This window comes from Falco rusticolus, chromosome Z (genome assembly GCF_015220075.1).
Source record: "Falco rusticolus isolate bFalRus1 chromosome Z, bFalRus1.pri, whole genome shotgun sequence".
NCBI lineage: Eukaryota > Metazoa > Chordata > Aves > Falconiformes > Falconidae > Falco > Falco rusticolus.
The window spans coordinates 23,339,521-23,361,648 of NC_051210.1; the positions used below are offsets into that span (position 1 = coordinate 23,339,521).

Below are 22,128 nucleotides of genomic sequence, written 5' to 3' on the forward strand. Positions count from 1 at the left end.
AGGTTTTTCTGGTGGTTAGCACCAGATGTGAGCATACATATAACTGGTATCACTTGGAGGACGTCATGGTTGTGGAGGGCATTTTTGGTTTCTCAGTCTCGAACTCACTGCTTTGGTCTCTCAGAAAAAGACCTGGTTTTCACTAGTGCAATTTTTTTTTCCTGCTTTTCAAGAAAAAGGAAGGGGTTTTAAGTGGAATTCTTCAATAAGCTTTATTTCAAATGAACTTCAGCATAGAGAGAAAGAACTTACGTGGATAGACCTATGGACTGCTTTTAGAAGGAAGGGATTTTGTTAGGATAGAACATAAAAATTGTGCTTGAGATTTTTTCTTTACTTACATGCTTTCATCAAGAATGGAGGTTGATTGTTTATCTAAATAAAATAATAAAAATACCCAACAACCAGATACTAGTTTACTGATGTGCTAAAACCCAGCTAAGCAGATGCTTTTTTAGCTTTTTCTGATGCAACCAAACTCCAACAATGTTGTAGTAACTCTCTTTTTTAACCTTTTCTTTGTAAGGTAGTCATTTTTAAAGGTGATTCATCATGGAGCTTTATCAGGGCTGTATTTTGCAATAGTGATTGTTTCCTATCCAATTTGTTATAATTATAGTTTTGGTAATACCATCCAGTGCAGTGGGAGAACTCAACAAGGAATAATGCAGTCTCCTGCAGTTTGCCATCCATTTGCAAAGCTTTCAGTAAAATCAGTCAAATTTTCCCTGGTGTATTGACCAGGTAATAAGAAGGAGGCAGTGAAAGATGCAGGACTTGACATCTAGAAATGCAAAAATACGCTGGATGTTGCTTATGAGTGAAATACTCTTACAAGGTTTACCAAGGTTTATGGCATGTAGCTAGAGGGAAGTTGTGGAAGCCTCCTGCAGGAACTGAAGTTACAGTAGCACAAGTAATTTCCCTGCCTAGGTATTTATAATAAGTTTTGATGTCTAATAAGTTTTAAGAAGTTAACTCCCCTTGGGGAAATTGCATAGCCAGTTTTGCACTGGTTGGCTGGTAAGGATTGTTAAGCAAAAGAACTGAGATCTGCCTGAATTGGCAAGTCTGACTAGGGAACAGTCACTTGTGCTAGGAATTGACCTGCAATAGTGAGACACTGACCTGGGAATGTAGCACAGACAGGTCCAAGACGTACAGCCAGGAGTGTAAAGGTGATACCAGGTAGGTAAGCCATACACAACTTGAGTGTTGTTTATAGTATGTTGCCTTTCTAAAAAAGGTTTTAGAAACACTACTTTCTTGTAAGCCAGGAGGTCACTGGAGACCTCAGCTCGTTCCTCTGCCTGTACTACACATCCTGGAGAACACTTAACTGGTGGGTGCAGTTTTGGGGGGGGGGGGGGGGGGGGGGGGGGATGTGTCTGGGAGAAGCAGCCATCAGAAGTCTGATGCAGAGGGGGTGGCTGGTGGCCTGACGTTAAAGAAACAGGGAGGGGAATGTAGAGGTCTCAGAGATGCAGCTAACTTTGGAATGACGAAGTAATTAAGAACTGAGCTGAACGTATTTTGTTAAGCAAGCACATGCTCATCCAGGGACTCAGGGCTCTAAAGTTGTTTAGCTGCTTTTAAAAATTGTTTTAGAGCTGTAACTTTGGAAGCGACATAATGGATGTTCTAGTAAAGCACTACAGGGCGTGAGCTGACCAGGAAAAGCTGGAAAGATGTTTGCTTTCTATGGATTTCAGACAGTTGGACAAGTACATTCTAGGGGCTTCTGCTGATGGGTTTGGTGGTGTCTTCCCCCACCTCCCCTTGCTGAAGCATCAGATTTTGGCTTATGGTGGAAAACCGTACGTCATGGATCAGTGATGTGACCTGCAATACAAATTTTGTTTCTCAGATCAGCAGATGATGTGGGTCATACTGGAGACAAAGATCCTTGTATCACTGAAAGTATAGCTTTGTTGCAAGTCCGTAGTTTTACCTTTGGAAATCAGAAATAATTTACTGGTCCAGAAGTTTTGAAAAGAACACAAGAACCATGGAATGCTTTTTAAAATTATTATTAAATTAGCATAATAAGTAGTACCTAATTTTTAGTGGCTCTTGAATGGCGAGCTCTGTTTCAAAAGATCTGGATTGTTGTCAGTCAGAAGAGACTGAAGTTAAGGTGATATAAATGTGGTGGGGCTGTTGATGATCCAAGATGATGTGTGTGAGCTTACACCTTGGCTGTGATGTTGTTTTGTCCAGTGCTAGAAAGTGGTCACCTTAATGCTAAATGCAGAGGATTGAGTGAGATGCATTTTGGCGATTAGTTTTCCGCTCCTTTCTTTCCTGAGGGGAGAATGGTGTGCCTATCACCTCAGCAGTTGTCCTTGCAAATGGGAAAGGAATAGAGAAAAGGCCTTTGGCATCCTGAGATTCACAAGGGATAAGGACCTGCAATGAACCTTACTGGGTTTTTTTTCCTCTTCTCAGTTAATTTTCTCCAGTTTTGCTGGGCAGAAGGGGAGATAGAAAAAAAATTAGGGCTGTTTCTTCTTTCAGTCAATTCAGTGATAAAAGCAAAGAGATAATTTGACTTGAATTATATTGAGAGTATTTGTAAGGAGGGTAGGAATGCTAAAAAGTTAACTCAAGTGGGACATCTGAAGCCCTCCCTTGCTCATACTGGTGTATTAATATAATTTTATTTTTTTTTTTACTTAATGAAAGGCTGTGGTTGCAGACAGTGTGTTGAGACTGAGTTGAAATGAAGACAGGTTTGTACTAAGCGTGGTGTCCCCACCACCCCATTATCCATCCCCTGCATTACTGTTACTTCACTCCCTTACTGAGAGTGGAGCTGGCAACAGGTTCCTCTTTTGGAGAGCAGAAGCAAGGCTGAGCATTCATAGATAGTGCAAAAGCCAGGGAAGTGGCTAAAGGTGTGGACATGTGGGCTGCCCTACAATGGGACAGTTAGGGTTCTTAAGAATCCCCAAAGGGTCAACTTTGCAACTTTACCATCTCCAGATTCAGATGGTTATCTCATTTGGTTACTTCTAAGTCTCATTCTCAGGCTTTCCTTCTCAGGTCACCTAAAATTTTCTTTTACATGAAGGTATAAACATCTGTTGTAATAGAAGTAGAACCATTAGTCTAGCCTTCAGGCACACTCAGAAGTACAAATTAGCACCATGCTCCATTCATCAAGTGTGAATTGTCAGATTCATTTTTCAAAGGAAAATCTTTTCCATGATTATATTCTTCTTTCTTTTTTTTTTTTAATGTGTTGTAAAACTGATGCTACTCACTGGAATATCATTAGATTACCTGTTCCAGGAACATTTTTTGAACAATCCTGTAGCATATTTTCTTTATTGAACACTTTTTACTGTGATTAAGGTGGGAGGTTTTTTCTGTATTTAAGAAATGGTTTGAAATATTCACATATGCCTGCAAATGTTAATTTCCATAAAAAACCCCGCACCAATCCTCAATTGGAATTGTTTACAAATAATGCAAACAGATTGAACACATCTTCCACAGATTTTTCAAATTAAAACAAAGTATGTCTTACAAACACTTGGTCTTTGTTTTTCTAGAACTTGGATGGCTCCATCCTGGCTTGTGTTGGCACATTGTTTGTTTAGTATTGCACAAGCTTATGAAGTAACTGTCTAATGTCTAGTATGACAATAATTGCTTCAGCAGCATAGTCACAAAATGTGTTTTTTGTAGGCTTTTTGTTAGCATATAAAAGTTGTTTCAAACATAGTGTCAGGGCATCTTCGTAGGCACATCCAACAATTCAGTAATACTGCTTTTTTAGTCATTTTGTCTTTACCTTAGGTAATTACTTAAAGAGCTGTTGGCTGTGGTGTTTCAGGGCTATGCTTTAGAGATCGTACAACTGAAATAGTCTGGGGAATACTGAGCTGTCCTGTCGCAGCTTCTGGGAGATGGTGGTTCTTTTAAGTTTTCCATGTACTTGACAGTACATTCACAGAAATGGACTTTGATTATATTTATTTCATCTCTTGGACCCTAAAAAAGCAGCTTTCATGCCACCAGGAAAAGGTGGCCTGAAAATTGTGTAGGACTGAGAAGAAAAATGTTTTAGAGTACACATTCCTGTAACAATCACTTTAAGTGTATTATTGGCAAGTAGTGCTACTCTGTGGTCCTGATAAAATGTGCATTTGACAACACCTTTGACTTTGTGTGTACAGCAAATGTCTGTAACACAAGTTTTGTATCTTTAACTTCTCTCTTAGAAATTTTTTTAAGCTTTGCCTAGATTTTCCAGTGTTTAGAAAATTTTTGTTTCCTTGTTGTGTGTACCTGTGCTATAATATCTTTCATCTTTTTTATTCTGTGTAAGTTTTTCTCTTGTACATTTATTACATGTCTTAAGTATGAGTGCCAGCGTTATCTAAGCTTTTCCTGGGTTAACACTGTCATTGTGCTCTGCTGCCATTAATGAAAGTTCACAATGCACAGCACAATCACAGCCCTAAGATTGCTGAAGTCAAAATCCAGGCAAGGTTTCATTGTTCTGTCTTAAAATGTGTTTTTCATTATGAACTTACATTACCAACCTTTTCATTTCCCTGACAGGAACTGTAGGTTTTAGTGATGTTTCCCTCTTTTTCTTGAAGAGGAAGGGTGTGAGAAAATACAATGTGTTGTAGGCATTTGTTATTGTTTTGCCCTTTCTGCAGTTTTATCTGGGATTCCGACTGTATTTTCCATGCTATCCTCTACACCTTCCATCTCTCGTCTTACAAAGCAGCTTGGGTTTTCACATCCACTGTAGTGTTCAGTGTCATTTCATAACAGGAAAACTGAGGAAGTTTTCAGAGATGAGGCAGTGTTGTGAATATTTGATTCAGGTGTTTTTGTGTATACTGCCTGTCATTAAAATAAGTAGTAGCAATACACAGAAAATGTCCATGTTGTGGGCTGTTTGCACTAAACCATGCAAAATACAAGTGGGGAACAAAATAGAGGAGAGGATGTTGGAGACCAGTACTCTCTGACAAGGTTCTTTTAGATGCTCTGTGCATGGAGAGGGTGTCATGTTTAACATCAGATTTACTTATTTGAAGACAGTTGATGTTACCCAGGATTTCTGATTTAGCTGGGTGATACAAAACATACTGAAAACCCAACACAAATGTAAGTTACATGGTTCAGTCATGATACCGATGTGATTCTTTACCACTCTCTGTAATACGCTTACTGTAACAACACTGGGCACCCCCCGACTCGCCAGGAAGACGTATGTGTGTTGAAGCCAGTCCAAGCCCGTTGCTCTCTTTGAAATTCTTTTGCTAGCTTTCTGGGGTTTATATGCGATGTTGTGCTGAGCCGCATATACACCTCCTGCTTGTTGGCCTGGCAAACTCAGCAACATTCACACTCTTTTAGTGAACATAGGGAGAAACCTTTGCCAGCTGATGTGCTCAGCTGTTGATAGCTGTTCATCTAAAACGAAGACCACACCTAGGACCCCTTGGTGTTGAGATCAAGTCAGCTGCTTTGCAACAGCTGTGATCAGTCCCAGCCTGCATTATTCCAGAGCTTTGTGGGCATCTCGTTCTGGCACATCTCCTCAGAGCCTTCTTACATGGTAGGCATCCAGTCAGTCACAGAGGACACACATAGAACGAATAAATTGGTCTTCTTGTGTTTGCCTGCTTTGTATTGCTATATGGGTTGGTGTCTCCTTACCATGATCTTGATGCTTTTATGGCTTCCCTGTTATGTCAGAGGTTATGTTTCTGAACATCTGTTCCCAAGCTGATGTGTGGCTGTACTGTAGCCAAGGAAGGCAGGAAACAAGAGGAAAGGTTAAGATCAGTTCTTTAATTTTGCAGAGAGGGATGTGCTTAGGTCCTTTTTGTGACTTCTCTCTTGAAAATAACAACCATATGCAGTGGGTACAACTGGATTTAGCAATATGGTTTAATTAGTCTAGTTCCAGGCTGAGGGAAGGAAAAATGTGGGCTGAACTTAGTGGTGAGGATCACAGTTCACAATGGCAGGGGAAAATGATGAGTATAAGAATAATTGTACTGTTTTGCAGTGCTTTAACTTTATCATTTTTTTCAGCAGCCTCCTTCATTGCCCTTTGTATCTTTCTCTTGTTTGGTTAATGGTCTTGGAACACTTGCAGCAATATGTACTTCCTACCATGTCAGCAGTCCCCTGCTTCCTTGGATTCAGTTATTACTACTATTCCATCCACTTCTTGTATTATTTTCCCCACAAAATTCTTAAAAAACCTGACCAACAGCAAATACTGGTTTTAATTGTACCTGCATAGAATATTTCACAAAGCCCAGCACCAAAAGCAGTGTTTAAAGCACAGTGCAAAATATACATCATTAAATCATGTCTAGAGTGTTGTATGAGATGTTTGTAAAAGCAGGCATAATGGTGAAGAGACTGTAGTCATAAAGGAGGCTGGAAGATTGGTCAAGTGGTTGCTTTTCCTAAGCTCGTGCTTATTCTTTTTTTATTATTCTATTTTTCAAAACTTAGCTGTACAGTGTTTTGTATTTTAAAGATAGCATGCCATGCATGGTTTGTTATTTTATAATATTAATAATATAATAAATAATAATTGTTATAATATATTTACCATATAAAAACCTGGCAGGATAGTATTGGGTATAAAATGTGGTGTATATATGCTTCAGTAAACAACCTGCTATTGTCATTGCAGAAAATTCATATAAATTGTAGCTTCTAAGTTAAGATAGGTGATGCATTTTTTTATTAATATTATGAATCCAATTTCTTTTCTGAAAGTATTCTTATTTGCTTGGATGATGGTAGAGAGGCAAGTTGTTTGGTTGCCTAATCCCTTTTCAGTCATTGCTCTTGCATGTCTTGACCTTGCCTATCCTGTTGGACAGTTTGGGTGCATCAGCATCACAGGGTTATTTTCCTGATGGAATTCAATAGTAGCTGTGTCAGATCAGTATAAAGTTTATGAACAATACGGACTTTATCAATTAACTGTTTTCTTTGTATGGAGTAGTTCTTTGTGGGAGCTGTTGCTTAAAGGTGCAGACCAGTATGTTGTACAAATGGAGCTTTGTGGTGTCTGTGTTAATTTTTACAAACTAATGAGGTTTTTATCTGTTTCATAATTTTGTGTCATTAAGAGGCAGCCCACCTTGAACTGTAAATGTCTGTTATGGATGTTAGTGATAGTAACTCTGCCGTGTGTATCACTGTTTGCTGAGGGGAGGAAAAAAAAGGGGTATGCCATATGGCTAGCTGCATGCTTCTCTCTCTCACAGTTGTTGTATTCCATAGTGATTGAATGCTGCAGAGTTACAGTTGTGACTGACCTACTGCCTTCCAATTAAGATTTTTAAATGGAATCTTTCCAACTCCAGTATAGTTTGGATGATTGAATTTGAATTCTAAACGTGAGCTTTTTTTCCCAGAGTGACTTCTGTAGCTCTTTGCTCAGATGTTTCCTTGTTTGTGTTACAGCAACATCCAAAGATCTGTGTTCTAGTTCCCACCCTGCTGTGTGCTATAAAACAACACTGGGAAGCACTGTGGGAATGCTCACACCTAAGGGAAGATGCAGCAATACTTTGTACACCTTTTATGAGGAACTGGGGAGGAGAGCTTGGCTCTGCCAAGAATACACAGCTACGCTAGCTGTGTAACCTTATTACATATTGTAGTAGTAGCTGGAGGCACCACTTGCGTATGACTTACTACTGTGTGCACTGGGGATATACATGAAACCAAGGAGTATCCCAAGCAGCCCTCTTCTATGATAATATCCTGTTGTCTAGTCTGCCCTTTCAGTAACTCTGGGGTTTTTTTTGGGGGGTGGGTTTTTTTTTTAATTATTGTTATTAGTAGTAGTACTTGGAAACTGGACCGCTCCAGTTAGTGAAAGGAAAGGATAACTCTGGATAGTAAAAGATGAAGCAAAATTTTCTTGTAATTAGTAAAGATATCCTTGGTTGCTTGGGGAAGAGGGGTCCTATGTTTAACAGGGAGGCTGTTGTAATTCATGTGTTGGATACCCTTGTGTGGCCGGAGCTGCCAGGCCAGGAAGCAGCATTGCTATAAAACTATAGACACAACTCATGCTGTCTCTTAGCCAGTTTGGGGTGTGCTAGGAGGTGTGAAGAAGAGCTGAGCTGACTGCACTGTGGGAAGAGGACAAAGACAAATCCATAAGAAGTCCACATCATTAGTTCCACTGCTCAGAGGCAAAGTTGTTTTTCATTGGGATTTTTAGATCAGTGGTGTTCATTTATATTACAGCACCAAGTGTATGGACATTAATGGTCTGGTATTTAATTCAAACCATTACTGGTGTTCATGTAATTACAGTGTACAAAAAGGGATGATACTTACTTGACTATGTAGCTTTGGTTTATTCAGTTTAGAGAATTGTAGCCATTTTTTCGTGTATTATATGAAAGCCGTGGTGAAGGATGCAAGATCTGATGAACAAAGCGGTGAGCTTCATTGCAACACTTCTGCTCTGTAAAGGGAATAAGATGAAAGAGAGGCTTATAAATTCACTAGCTTTACTGAAAATTGGAAGTCAATTATGAACAGATTGGTTCAATTAGACTTGTTCTTGTTTCTCCACACTGTAAAACTAGTGCATAGTTTCCTGTGGTAGGAAGGAAGGCCTTCTGCTGAAGGCCAAGGATATTTATTCAGGGTGGTTTTGAGTTTATTAAGAGGTTTCAGCATACGTACTTCAAAGAAGCTACGTAGCATATGTCCATGGCAGGCCTGAATTACTGTGTTTTCACTTGAAAAATGAGGCTGCATCAAGAACCTTAAACCTACTGCAACATCAAATTGTGTATGTGTATATTTGTACTGAAATTAGTAACTGCACCTGTGTAAGACATTTCTGTAGCCAACATAATAAAAATGCTTTCAATTGAACTCACAAACGAGGATGTCTGGATCTTCTAGTGCAACTGGTTACACTGCACTTGAAACTGCACAATTCACATTTAAAAATCTTTATAAAATTATGTTTTCTGTTATGAAGCCATGGGTGGCCTTTTCTATAACAATGGAATACTTTTTAAGTGAAGGAGCTGTCGCCAAATCATCTGGTCGCTCTGCTGTTGAACAGGTACTTTCACACATCAGTATGTGAACACACTTATGGTTTTGTTGGCTTCTGGTATTGTAAAGGTAAAACTGCTACCAAAAGCAGAACACATTAGCAGATTGACTGGAAGTGAAAGATGAAAAATAAAAGTGACTCGCCCAATAAAATGTCAGCTTGAAGGATTGAAGCTGGCTGGAGGACTAGAAATGGGGTGCGTGTTTCAGTCTGAGTCTTGGCTGCAGAACGATGTTTGCTGCGTTGCTTGGTCCGGTGTGAAGCTTTTGTCAAGTCACCCAGTATAACGTGGAGTTGTTTCTTTACTACTACAAAGAAAGACTTCAGTATTAGTGGCTAGTTTTCCTCCTGGACTTTTCGGTTGTAGTTGTCAGTACAGAGTGTTGAATTCTAGCTGGTGCCTTTGGTGTAATGAGGAATGAGATATTTAAGGACAGGAAGAGAGTGTGGATGAGTTACAAGTATAGGGTTCTTTTAAGAATTGTTCTTAATTTCTAAGTTGTGTACTTAATATAATATAGATTACTTTAGTTACCCTAGTGTGCTCTATATTTCCACATGCTATCACTTAAAGGTAGAACATGTCTGTCCTCAAAAGGATCTGGTGCAGAAAGAAAAACAGTTCAGGTTCTTCATGTGTGGCTTCAGTAGATTAGAATCACTGAAACTCACTGACGTGGGACCAAGGAGAAAAACAACTGCAGAGCAGTAGCCCAAAGTGGAGTAAGCTTTAGTTGCGAAATAAAACTGAATCCTATGTGTGGAGTTATTCCCTTCACCAAACTGATAACGTCTGCATGTCTGAAGGCATCAAAACATGATACACCTTCTTTTACGATACAAATCTGAGTCAACATTTAATATAAGGTTTTATAACACAAGACTCAAGCTATTTCCTATTAAACTAACATTAGAACTAACCTACACATTTCCAGCTGAATTATACTTCACTGTATTTAGCCTTATAATGTGTTTTCTGATGAAGGGATGTGTAGGCTGCCTGGAGGGGACATTTCCATTTAAAACGTGTTTAGCTGCATGTGGATTTCTTTTAGACTTTTGTTACACTAAAGTTCCTATTGCTTACTACCCAAATCCACAGACACTGTAGGTGCTGTGTAATACTGTATCTTCTTTCAAATACTGCTGCCACATGGCTTCTGAATGGGCTAATTATTTTTTTTTCCTTTTGCCTTCTAGCTTCATTTAGCAGCCCTGGCTTCATTAAAGGGAGACATAGTGGAGCTTAATAAACGTCTACAACAAACAGAAAGGGAGCGTGACCTGTTGGAAAAGAAATTGGCGAAAGCACAGGTGAGCAATAGTTCAAGATTCTAAAGATGGTCCTTGGTTTTGTGTGCTCCTTGTTCTTCAGAGAGAAATAGGATATGTGGGGAGAGGGTAAAATCTCTGAACAGTGTCACAAGTGGAAAGAATTTGAAGACTGCAAGAAACATAGCTGCCGTGGGTTTCAAGTTTTGTATGCTGATTACATTCTTCTGAAAAATACCAAGAAAGAATTAGATTGGTTTTGTTTTGAAGCCAATATAAACAGTGACTGCTTTGAAATATTTTAGAATATAAAAATTGCAGCATACTCCATGGATTAGGTAACTGATTGCAGAGCCTTCCACTCCTGGGCCAGATTCAAGCACATCACGGATTTATGCTGATCAAAAGCTGTTGCAAATTGGCAGTGCTTTGGTGGTATGTGAGAAATGATTTGTGATCCCAGCCTGGCTTTAGTAAGCCACTTCGTGTATCTGTTGTGGAAAACACAGTCGGTGGAAAGCCAAGGGATTAAATAAGAATAAGGTCTGAACTCTAATGCTTTCACAGTTCTTAAAAAAGTATCTTTTCAGATAAAGATAGATGTAGAGAGGCAAATGCAAACAGGGAAAACTGTTGTTCTTAATATTTCTCTCTTCTCTAAACAAAACCTTTGTTTTCAGATACTGTCATTCTGACAAACCTGTTTTACAAGTACTTTACATTTCAAAACTAATTCCAAATATATACTCTTTTATACTTGCATAGAGACAGTCAAAGCATTTTGTCCTGTAAAGTATAGCATCTTATTTGTTGCCTGGAGAGCCTGTAGAATCTCCAACCCTGGAAGTACTCAAGCCACCTGGATCAGGTCTTGGGCAACCTGCTGTAGGTGTTCTTTGTTGAGTTGGACAGGGGATTGGATGATTGACTTCCAGAGGTCTATGTCAATCTCAGCCATTCTGTGATTTTTGCAAATTTAGAGTATTCGGTATTCAGCATTTTGATAAGGGCTTGTATCTGTGTGTTACTTAAACACAAGCCAAATGTAGAAATGTTAAAGCAATCTAGATTTTAAGGCTCTTATGTCAGTCTTCCAACAATATTTTGGCTCTTGCTCATATTCTCTGATGTTTTTTCAGCTACCTTTAAGGTTTTCAGACTTGTGATACTCTTATTGCAAACCATCAATGCAATGTCCAGAAATAAAAAACAATTTAATATTTTTATTTCTCTTGATACGTGAGCCAGAGCCATGCTGGTAGTTAACATTGCTCATCAGCTGTAAACCTGAGACCCTTTTCTAATTTCGACTGCAGTCAGAGAGATGGAGTCCTCTTTCTGACGTGCAATTTGATATGAGGCTGCATTGGACAATCATTAAGCAGTCTGATGGATCCACTGTATCCAAATGATCCACACCATTCTGCATGGCTACACTGACTTTTTTGTAACGTACAACTCTGCAGCATCTAGTCCTAACCACAGGGGTTTTGTTAGTGTTTTGTTTTTAATTCCAGATCTTTGTTTAACTGAGAGATTATATATGTATTTTTAATGAAGACTGCCTTGTCGGTTCTCCCATATAGTAATGTGTCCCCATGGATGGTGACTGGGACTAAGGATCAGGCCTTAATCCCATTTAGCATGTGCTCTGTTGGCACGAGACTGTTTGGTGTTTTCTTTGATGGGTTACCAATTACGCATGTGTATATAGTGCTCATTTGTAAACCTGAGGAGTTTTACCTGATTTTCGGCTGTGTACTTGCAAACACAAGTGTGGTGGCAGCTGCTACCTGAACTGTAAATAGCACAGAATAATTGAAAGCTAGCATGCTAGCTAGCTTTCAGATAACAAAAAATAAATTACTTTTTAATGAACAATTTCTATAAAGTTTTAATGTTTTCGCTCTTCTCAGGTTGTTGTTTTTTTTTTTTTAAAAGCCCTCAAGTGGATAGAAATGTCTTAGGGCATGTAGTAAATAAAATACAATCTTTTTTAAGGATTACGCCATTAAACAAGCACAGCTCATATATTCAATATATTGGCTATGTTTGAGTACAGAGACAGAATCTGGTGAAACCACTTTACTGATTCTTCTTTTTCTAACTGCATCACTTCTGAGTAGATGCTCCACTTAACATAATTTTTTGAACTTTTCCTCCCACTCCAGAGAGATTCATCCAAAATGGTATCATGTGTCATATCATTTTTTCCTCTACAACCTCTGTCTAATGCATTTCTTCCTTACTAATGCAAATCAGAGGTTCAGAAGGCATAAATTAAATAAGAGATGTTTGAGGTTCTGCATAAACATATTCAGATGCTAGTGGGTCAGTATTAAATCTCTATTCTGCATCTGGACTAAAAAAGGCAGCACATGTTTCATTTCAGCTGGCGTGGTAAATGCTCCCTGGAACAAACAGCTCTTAAAACACATTTTTGGTAGTACCTTTCCCATCATTTCATCAGTCATGTGAGACACTTTGGAAGAAAGGATTAGTGATTTGCAGAGCTGAGGTGATTTGGGGAACCACAATTCAAGTAATAAATGACAAATGGTGAAGAAAAATAGTTGGATAGTCTGTGCTTAAAATCTTGTAAAATGACGTAATTGATTACTGGTTGCTGTAGCATGCTCATTTCCAAAACTGCAGTCTGTGGAGACCTGCTAGAGCATTTGCCTACACCCTTCTATTATTTCACTAAAACAGCAGATCTCCTCCTTGTCGCTGTGTTTTTGTCTGTGTACAGATTGGCAAGAGAGTGATCTCTTGAATGAAATTTGCTGTAAAGTACTGGTCAGCCACAACTAATGTCGTCTTCCAAAAATCTTTCTGTGGTTATGAGAAGAAAAGTAGTGCTTTCTACTAGCTCTGTCTGGCACATTATCCTGGCTTAGATAGTGATAAATAGTGGATGTCTGAAAGGAGAGCATAAGAAATGCATATAGAGAGTTGTCCTCCTTCATACGCCCCCACCTTTCAGCCAACGTGCATGAGCAGGCGGCTGCAACACATTTAATATTCCTCTATGGTTCTATCCTCCTTGGATTTATCTAATCTTCTTTCTAATCTATCTACATTCTTGGCATTTCCTGCATCCTGTGACATTGAGTTCTTCAGTCTTATGATAGAACATGGAATTTAATAACATGCTGAGCGTTTCAGCAAATACAACAAGAATAGGTAATTCACTTATTACTACATCTTTCTTATAGTTTCCTCTCACAAGCTAGTCCTGCTCTCTCATTCTTTGTGCTTAGTTCTTGTTATTTTAGTTTTATAATAGCTCTGGACTCAGGGTCATAGATTGTGCTGCATCATTCTGTGCCCTGTATCACACAGCAGTAAGTCCCATTACTGCAGTAATAATTCTTTACCATCCTCTTGGTTATTCACAATGTGGGGAGGAGCAGCAGAATTTCAGTTTAAAAATAAAACTAACAGTCTGTAGCTGTCTAAGAAGGTGTGAACTTCAAAGGAAGGTTTCAGTTTCTCATTTAACAAAGTAACTTGAAACAGAAATGCATGGTGTTCTGATGAACATAGGAATTACTCATTCTGCTGTGTGACTTCTTTCTCTCACATGGATTAGTCCTGTGTATTTATATACTTCTTCCACATCAAGTATATATAGAATATACCACCAAATTCATTCTGACTGTGTGTGTTTCTGTGATAGAGGATTTGGCACGATGGACTTGTGTTTATACTTAAAATTAGTTGAATGGATTGCCACTTTAAAATCTGCCACTCATCTTAAATTAAAATACTGTATTAGTTGAGCAAAGGCTTTTTAGCTCCTGTGAGCCTGTTAGACAGGTTTGTCCTTGTGGCTCATTCAGGTGATGACTTGTATTCTGGGTGAGCAATGCCACAGCCGTGTTCCTCTCTGCAGGGCCTGAGGCAGCGAGGGATCTCTTACCAAGCACTGCTGGTGGTGGTTCTTTTGTTGTCCTCTGACTGAACATGGCAAATTGAACACAGAGGTTGCACTGGCAGTGTTTCTTGCACTAGGAATTTTTGTACATTGATAGGCAGTAGAATCATGTGTTGCGAGACTATTCTTCTTGGGTTAAAATATTTTCTCATCCTCCTTCTCCCTCATATTATTCTTGCTCCCGTGGTGGTTTCCTAGCATCCAGAGGTCAGACAAAAGTGTTTCCAGGCATTGTTAATTTATACTGTAATTGAAATAACCTTTTTAGTTTGTATCAGAAACCAGCCAAGGGTCACTTACACAGAGAACTGTGCTGGAAACTTCTCTCCTGACTTCAGCAGTTGCTCATCTTTTGCAGTCTCTCAGTGGATTATCCCAGTTCACTTTCTCAGAGAATTAGAGCTCATTAGATAATTATCATTAGATAATAATTATCATTAGATAATGATTTTGATCAGAACTTAAGTATGAAGCTGGAAGAAGGATGAGGGAAAGAGGTATTTATCTTAAAAAGTTTGTGTGACTGCCATGCAAATAAATTGCAAGAGCTGAATGTGTACACCTTGGGAAGAAACAGGAACTGATGGCAGATTATTGTTCTGAGACTCAAAGGACACAGAAACTCTAGAGGATGATGAACAGGTTCAGTCTCCCAGAAAAAAACCCCCAAACCTTTAGCAATGGGTACCAGAACATGTATTTGTTTCTTTTCCCTTTTAAGCTTTGAGATGAATGTGCCATAATAAGGAGCAATCCTGTGTAACCAGGAGAATTTTCCATTGCTGCATTTTGAGATTCATACCGAACTATGTTTCCACTGTTTGGATGCTTTTGCCTTTTTCAGTTGAAACTTGTCATGGATCATCCATGACCAGAACTTATGAGATGTAACTGTACCCACCTCCAAGGTACAGCAGTCCTTCTTAGCATCATGTCCTGTCTGGCACAGAGGTTTCCTTTCTGCCTTTTGCAGTTACTTTTGCTCAAGGTAATCCAAGAACCCTTTTAAAAAAATCAAATGTTAAGCTGTTGTCTTATATTGCCAGACTGCTGGTTGTGCACAAAGTATGTCTGTCACTAAATGATGGTTATCCTGAAAAATGGTGACTGAGAAATGGCTGGGGAAAATAGAAAGCAAGTCTGGTAATGTAGCTGAGGTCCATTAGCTAGAGTCCATATATTTTCAGTCAAGATAAACAAATTCTGCTTTTCAGTGCATGGCTTAGAAAGTCAAGAGTTCTTGTGATAGGGTTTTTATTTATTGTCTGAAAATAATTATTACACACTCCATCTGAAACATCCTCTTCGTCTGAAAGGAAAAAGCAGTGCATATAATTGATAGATAGGGATAATGCTTAGGTAGCGTTCATGGGTATCAATGTGTGTCAGAGGAAATTTAGGTTTAGAAAGGCAGAATAAGCAACTCTTTATTGCACTTAAATCTGTTCTAAAGCTTTTGTTAAACATTTTCTCTGTGTTATTTCTGCACTTTGAAAACCGTGGCAGTTCTTCAGCCAGTTAAGATATGAAAACATGAGAAGTTGTGTAATGATCCTACAATAAAGAGTCATTATAATATACATGTATAATCATGTCAGTTGCACACATGAAGCCTCTAAAGCCATGTGAACATTATCAGTCTCCTAAAATGTGACCCTTTGCTCTCCTCTTCAGTGTGAAGATACAATCTGTCTTGGCATAGGTGAAAGTGCTTTTGACTCCAGCTGGAGTAAGGAACTATTTTGTTGTAGTCTGTGGAAGGGTGCTGTACTGTCTGGGCTACTTTTCAGTGTGAATATTCCTGGAACTTTAAAATACTGAAATAAGTTTTATTTAAAATTTTAAAGAAAAATTTTATTGAAGCTTAATGTAGATTTTAGTTCTCAGGTAGCCTTTTATGTAAATTATGTTCTTAACCTGTGAATATGAGTGGCCAAAAGTATGAAAGTTCTGTCACACTTGCTAGTTTGTGTATAATTTTCATATTTTTGATACAAAGAGTTGAGGGATTTATCTCTGTATAACTGGATTTGAAAAAATAAGTTTTGATGCAGGAATGTTGGAGAACATTATACATTACTATAAATTGTAGCCTTTAGAAATGCTACTAGGATCTTACATTGCACATCTTCAGTTAATGAGTGTGGGTTTTATACTGTCAGTTGGCTTGTGAATTTTCTTTTACTGACAGCATAGTACATACCATTCTGTGGTTGGAAGGAGGCTTGCCTGTTTCCTACAGGGGGTCAGAAGCAAAATGTTAGAAGTCTTGCTCTTTCCAGCCACTACCAGGAGTAATTTCAATCAGCATGTACTGTTGGATTGTAATTGCAGTAGATTGTAATTGTTTGCTGTAACTGAAGTGTAGTGTTTGCTGGCATGAGGAATGAGCTAGAGAGGCTGGATTTAAAATTCTATGGGAAAGAAAAAGGAGGATTTTGTAATACATGTGAAAAACAAGCAGCCATGTAGCCTTTTGATTGTTCAAATAATAAGCATTTCATTATAGAGGAATAAAATAATAAAAAATATGCTACGTTATCTTTAAAGCCTAATGAAAACAAATACTCATACTAGGGAAGAAATCATAAACTTGAAGTGTGGTTACTTTTCTTTGTAATAATGTGGTTTCTGCCTTAGGACTTGTTCGAATTCAGACCACGTTGGGTAGATCTCTGAAGGTTTATGATGCATCGTGGATTCAAAGATCAGTTATTTATAGCTATTTTGAGTTGCAAATGGTGTTTTTTGTTCAAGCAGGAAGGGTAGTTTCTGCCCTTTAGGAAAAAAATTAATACAAGTACACTGCATTATACTTAAAATCTTGTGTACCTGTCAGTATTTTGCATCTGTCCTTTTCTCTTGCTAAGGCAGTGTTGGTTTGATGAGCAAGAAGACCATTAATGGTGTACACTTTCTCCTTGTATCTCAGTATCTCCTTGTATCTCTGTGCAGTTATTCATAAGACCATTTCTGTTCCTTGCTTCTCTGCTTTAGTGTGAACAGTCCCACCTGATGAGAGAGCACGAAGATGTACAGGAGCGAACAACACTACGCTACGAGGAACGAATCACGGAGCTGCACAGTATTATTGCTGAATTAAATAAGAAGATTGATCGACTACAGGGAACAACAATAAGGTACAACAACTTCCTGGAAATTCTGGGCCGGTCCAAGAATGGTGCAAAAGATGATGTGAATTACACTCTAAGTAGGTGCTGTCTTTAAGGTGGTTAGGCTTGTTATGACTGGTACTGAGTAGCTGCCCATAATTAAGGTATGTGTTCTGCAGAGTATCATCCCCAGGCTCAAAAGTGCTATATTCTCTCTGGCAAAATCATACTTTGCAAAGCCTAATGAGCACTGCAAAGAGCTACACTGTGCCATCTAAATATTCCTTTAGCGTGACATACGTGCCAGGATACCAGGTAAGTGATAGTAATGGTGGATAAAGGAAGATGTAGCCACCCAGCCTGCACCTCTGCTTTTAGCTTTATTTTGTGGCATCCTATAGATCACCTAAGCGAAATCACTTGTGGTGAGAAGCATGGCTCAAATGGATTTCACTAGGTTTTGCCTCTGCTTGTACTGGTGTTTGTGACAGAACACAATGGTACGTACTACGTTGTTGCCTGTCCTTGGAGCAGCAAAGCTTGGGGTATTACACTAGGTCATTACTCGTTACTGTGTTAAAATAAACTTAACATTTGACTACAGGAAAACACATTTGTTCACTTGCTTTTGCCCATTATTCTCAACCTAGAGAAAGCTGGACTAGAACGAGGAAGAAACTTAGTTTAGCTTGTGAGGATGCAGCTAAACTGCTAGAATCTATGGATTTTCTGAGAACATCAGATTAGATATGATACTTTTTAGGTAATGCTGACATGGTGCTCTACCCATGTCACAAATTTTCAGTTTTCCTTGCCCATTAGCTGCAAGTTTTTTGATAACTGCTTCATTTATTCTTCCTTGTAAATGTTTCTACTAGCACAAGGCCACGTTGTTACTACACACTTAACCTCTCATGCAAATATTTCTTTGCAAAAATAAAAAGGTTTGGTGTACCATAAATAAGAGGAAGTATCATTGTGTGTATGTAACACTATAAAAGCAGCGATAGAATCACATTATGTTAATATATTCAAGAAGATTAATTTTGCCAACTGAGATGATCATAACTAGCAGTGGTCATGGTGAGATTTTTCAGGTAAGTATCTTCTAAAACTGGAAATACTATGAAAAAAATCCCCGTGACTCCCTTGTTGATTCATGCTTGACACGTCTGCAGACAGAATTCCCATTTGTCTTGTTTCGAGTCACCTTTCTTTGCAGTGTGATACTGGCTGCCCATCCCGCTCATCTCTCTGGTAAAGCTCTACCAATTGAAAAGACTGGTTGAAGAGCAATATCTGAGAAGCATGAGAGCTGCATTCGTACCTTTTTCTTGAATTGCAGAAGTCCTCCGACACTTAAGAAAAATATTACATAGAATCCATTAAAATTGTTTGTTTGGAGTCCCTGTGGCAAGCTAAGTGACAAGTGGTGTTCAATTACAAAATACTGGAATTGGGTGGATACTGTCAATGTTCAACCATGTCCATAAACAAGCCAGCTGTAGCATATGCAGAAAAGTGAGGTGTAAGAAACAAACTTGATGGGAAGCACATGCTGCTTCTCGCGCAGAGTGCAGTTTTGCTGCCCGTTTGGTGGGGTGCAGGTGTTTGGAGGCATCAGAGCAATACTGCTGCAACAGGGCATCGCTGTCATGCCCCACCTCTTTGGTCCTATTGCATGAGAGCTTGTTTTCCTCAGAGAGCTAGGATGCCTCCTCTGTTTTTATTTGTTCTGGTTTTATTAGTAGGAATAAAAATGTTTACTAAGTTAGTGGATTTTTTTTTTTAATTTCCTTTAATGATTGGGATAGCTTGTTTTCTTTGGCAGGCCAATAATTTGGTGTCTGGGGAACAGAGGAGTAATATTCCCTCGAAAAACAGCCAGCAGAGGAAGAACTGGAGGGATTCCATAAGGTTTTATAAAGACAACTGAAAGAAACGAAAACTGATACTTCCTGCTGTGGCTTTCTGCAAATCTGCTCTGCGATCTGGTTGCGTTAGTCAGAAGTGTTCCACCCCACAGAGCAAGGGTGGTGTGATTGCTGTCCTTGCTGGGACAGGTGTGACTCACAGTGCTCCACCCTTGGCCATGGGGACCGGGAGCGGGGGAGCTGGAACAAAAGTGTCCTGGGAGGAAGAGTTCTGGGAGCACGGCCCTGCTCGGCCTCAGCATTCATGGTTTCCTCTGAACCAGAAGAAAGGAGGGATTTTAATTTTGATTTGACCCTTGGGTAGCTGCGAGTAATACTGAGTGCAGGCTTTACTTGTGCTGTCACAAAATTTAGGCTGTCTTTCTGGAAACAGTTTTCTTGAGTATACATTAATTGCATAACAGATAAATGTTTACTCAGTGCTGACACAGGGATTGTTTGGTCTTTCCATGTGTCGTTCTTACGCTGTAAAAATAACATGTAGCTTGATATACTGCTGCTTTTATGACACTCTTCATGGTTCCTTACAAAACCTAAAAATGTTATGGAAACAATTAGAAGAAGCCAGAGTTTCTTGGAGATTATTTGACTATCCTTAAGCTGTATTATCTTTAAATTTGTAGCTCTTTGTTTGAATGTGAGTAGTACCCTCAGAAAGTAGGGCAGAAAGTAAGCAGAAAGAGTGTTTAAATCTGAATAAGGTCATTGCAGCAGTCTGAGGAGTGTCAGCAAGCTATGTAAGCTAGTTTAATGTTCCCCATTCCAAGGATTTTTCTCTCTGGGTTTTGGTGGGGTTTTTTGGTTTGGTTTCTTTTTCTTTTTGCAGTGTCAGAGGTTTTACACAGCTTGTGTAATGGCTTTTGCTCATGTGGTTTAGTAATGCCAGCTCTAGAAGAGAGCTGAAGACACATGTCAATGCCTGTGCCTCCTCCCAGGTATATCTGATATGCTGATCTTAGTAACAGTAATCTTACAGGAGTGTTTTTAGAAGTTTCCAGGATTGTTCTAGGTTTGCTAGCCATTTCTTGAGTACAACAAGTTCCATGTGTGTGGCCACATGAAGTTAGCTGCTGCTCTTGCGCTACATTCTTCCAGCATTCCCTAAGGAAAATGAGGTCACCATTGTTGCGGGAGCAAGCCAACATTCATCTGCAATTGTCTCATCTCCCTGGTGCTGCTCTGTACAGCCCAGCTGGTTTGGAAGCCTGACCTCACCAAAAAAAAGCTGAAATACAGCTGTAACTGACTTGATATTAAGGCTAAAAAGACAGTTGCCTGTACTCATGCTGTGCAAGTACATGAGCCTCCTGCTTGCCTGGTACTTAATGTGTGATGGTGCAGAATTTACCCACTACCAATTAAGAAGGTAGCAATTTGGGAGCAAAAAGACACTAAAGAAGTGGTCCACTAGGATGAGGATGCTTTTTTTCATTTGAGCAGTCTGGAGACATAAATCTTGGGGTTTTTCTTGAAAAATTATAATTGTGTGACAGTGTCTCACTGTTCGCATCTACATTATTTGGGTGAGAGTGGCAGGAGATGGCTTATGTTTTAAGTTTATTGTAAAACTCAAGAAACAGGCTTTCATCGAACCCTGGAAGACTGTTGGGCAGAAGAGCCTGTGATGACCATGCAGAGCACATTTTGTCAGCTTCTTTTAGATTGAACAGCTTTCACTAAGTGGCGTTATCTTTAACATGTCAAATAGATGCCAGTGGCAGTGTTACTCCTACTTCTGCTGTTTCAATTTGTAGAACACAAGTTTTTTGCATTGCAAAGGTTCTCTGTCCTTTGACAAGGTGGATGCCTACTCCCCATTTTCTCTCAAAAGTGTGTACAACTAAGAAGATGGAAAAGCCAATCAAATGGATTTTCCCAATTGTAGAGTCATATTGTGAATGCTTGGACATAAAGGATACACCTGATAACTCTGAAGGACAGAAAGGATTTTCAAATTACATGGTAGTGTGCTAAAAGGGAATTGTCTACATTAAAAGTGAATATTTCTGACTTCAAATGTTTTTAGTATTGCCTTAGATTCAGTCAAACTCAGCTGTTTTTTCTTGATCATGTCTTTGGCTGGCAAAATCATCTGTAACTTGGTTGTGTAGAAACAACATTGGTCTATGAGTGACAGTCTCTCAGATGTCAGATTGAGGTTAAGCAAAAGGAAAAAGGAAGAGAACAAATTATTTCTAAACTAGTGTCTGTTTGGGTACATCTCTGCAACTCTTAAAAATATTAAGGAACTTTAACAATACCAAACAGAAATATACTCTGTTGAATATAGGTGCCTGCTAAGGATTATTTGAAACAGTTGTCAAGAAGCTTGTAACCCATTTCTATAAAACCATTTGTTCAGATTTACAGCTTTTAATCTGAAATATATTCAGAAAATAGGTTGTGTTGGAGTTAATGAGGAAGAAGAAGAGAGAATAGACTACAGCATCACAGGTAACACTTGTAGTCGTGTTTACACAATGACCTGGATCTCTGATTCTAGCTTTTAAATATGTGCTTGGTGGAAGCTACTTCAGCTCAATTCAAATGGCATTGTGGGTGTGATGGTGGTGGCTTCAGCACAGAATGCCCAGCCCCACCTGCCTTCAGTGATGCGTCATCTCCAGCGTGTCGCTATTTGTTCATGAGTGAGTTAGTTGGGAGGGACCTCAAGTGGGATGCACAGGGAGCAGTCAATCTCTGGGCTGCCATGCACGTACACCTCTAGTGTTTTCTATCTGAGGGTCTTAGAATGCCTTAAAAATACTTGTTTGA

The 22,128-nt window shown here is 39.0% G+C and overlaps 1 protein-coding gene across 4 annotated transcripts in view; it reads left to right on the top strand.

Moving 5' to 3' along the window:
* Positions 1 to 22,128, top strand: part of MCC (MCC regulator of WNT signaling pathway) — a 229,532-nt gene that overhangs the window by 147,669 nt on the left and 59,735 nt on the right. For all 4 annotated transcript variants that reach the window (XM_037374454.1, XM_037374455.1, XM_037374456.1 and 1 more), the window contains 2 exons: positions 10,295 to 10,408; positions 17,304 to 17,446. In XM_037374454.1, coding sequence (XP_037230351.1) covers positions 10,295 to 10,408; positions 17,304 to 17,446 — 257 coding nt within the window. The remainder of the gene's footprint in view (positions 1 to 10,294; positions 10,409 to 17,303; positions 17,447 to 22,128) is intronic.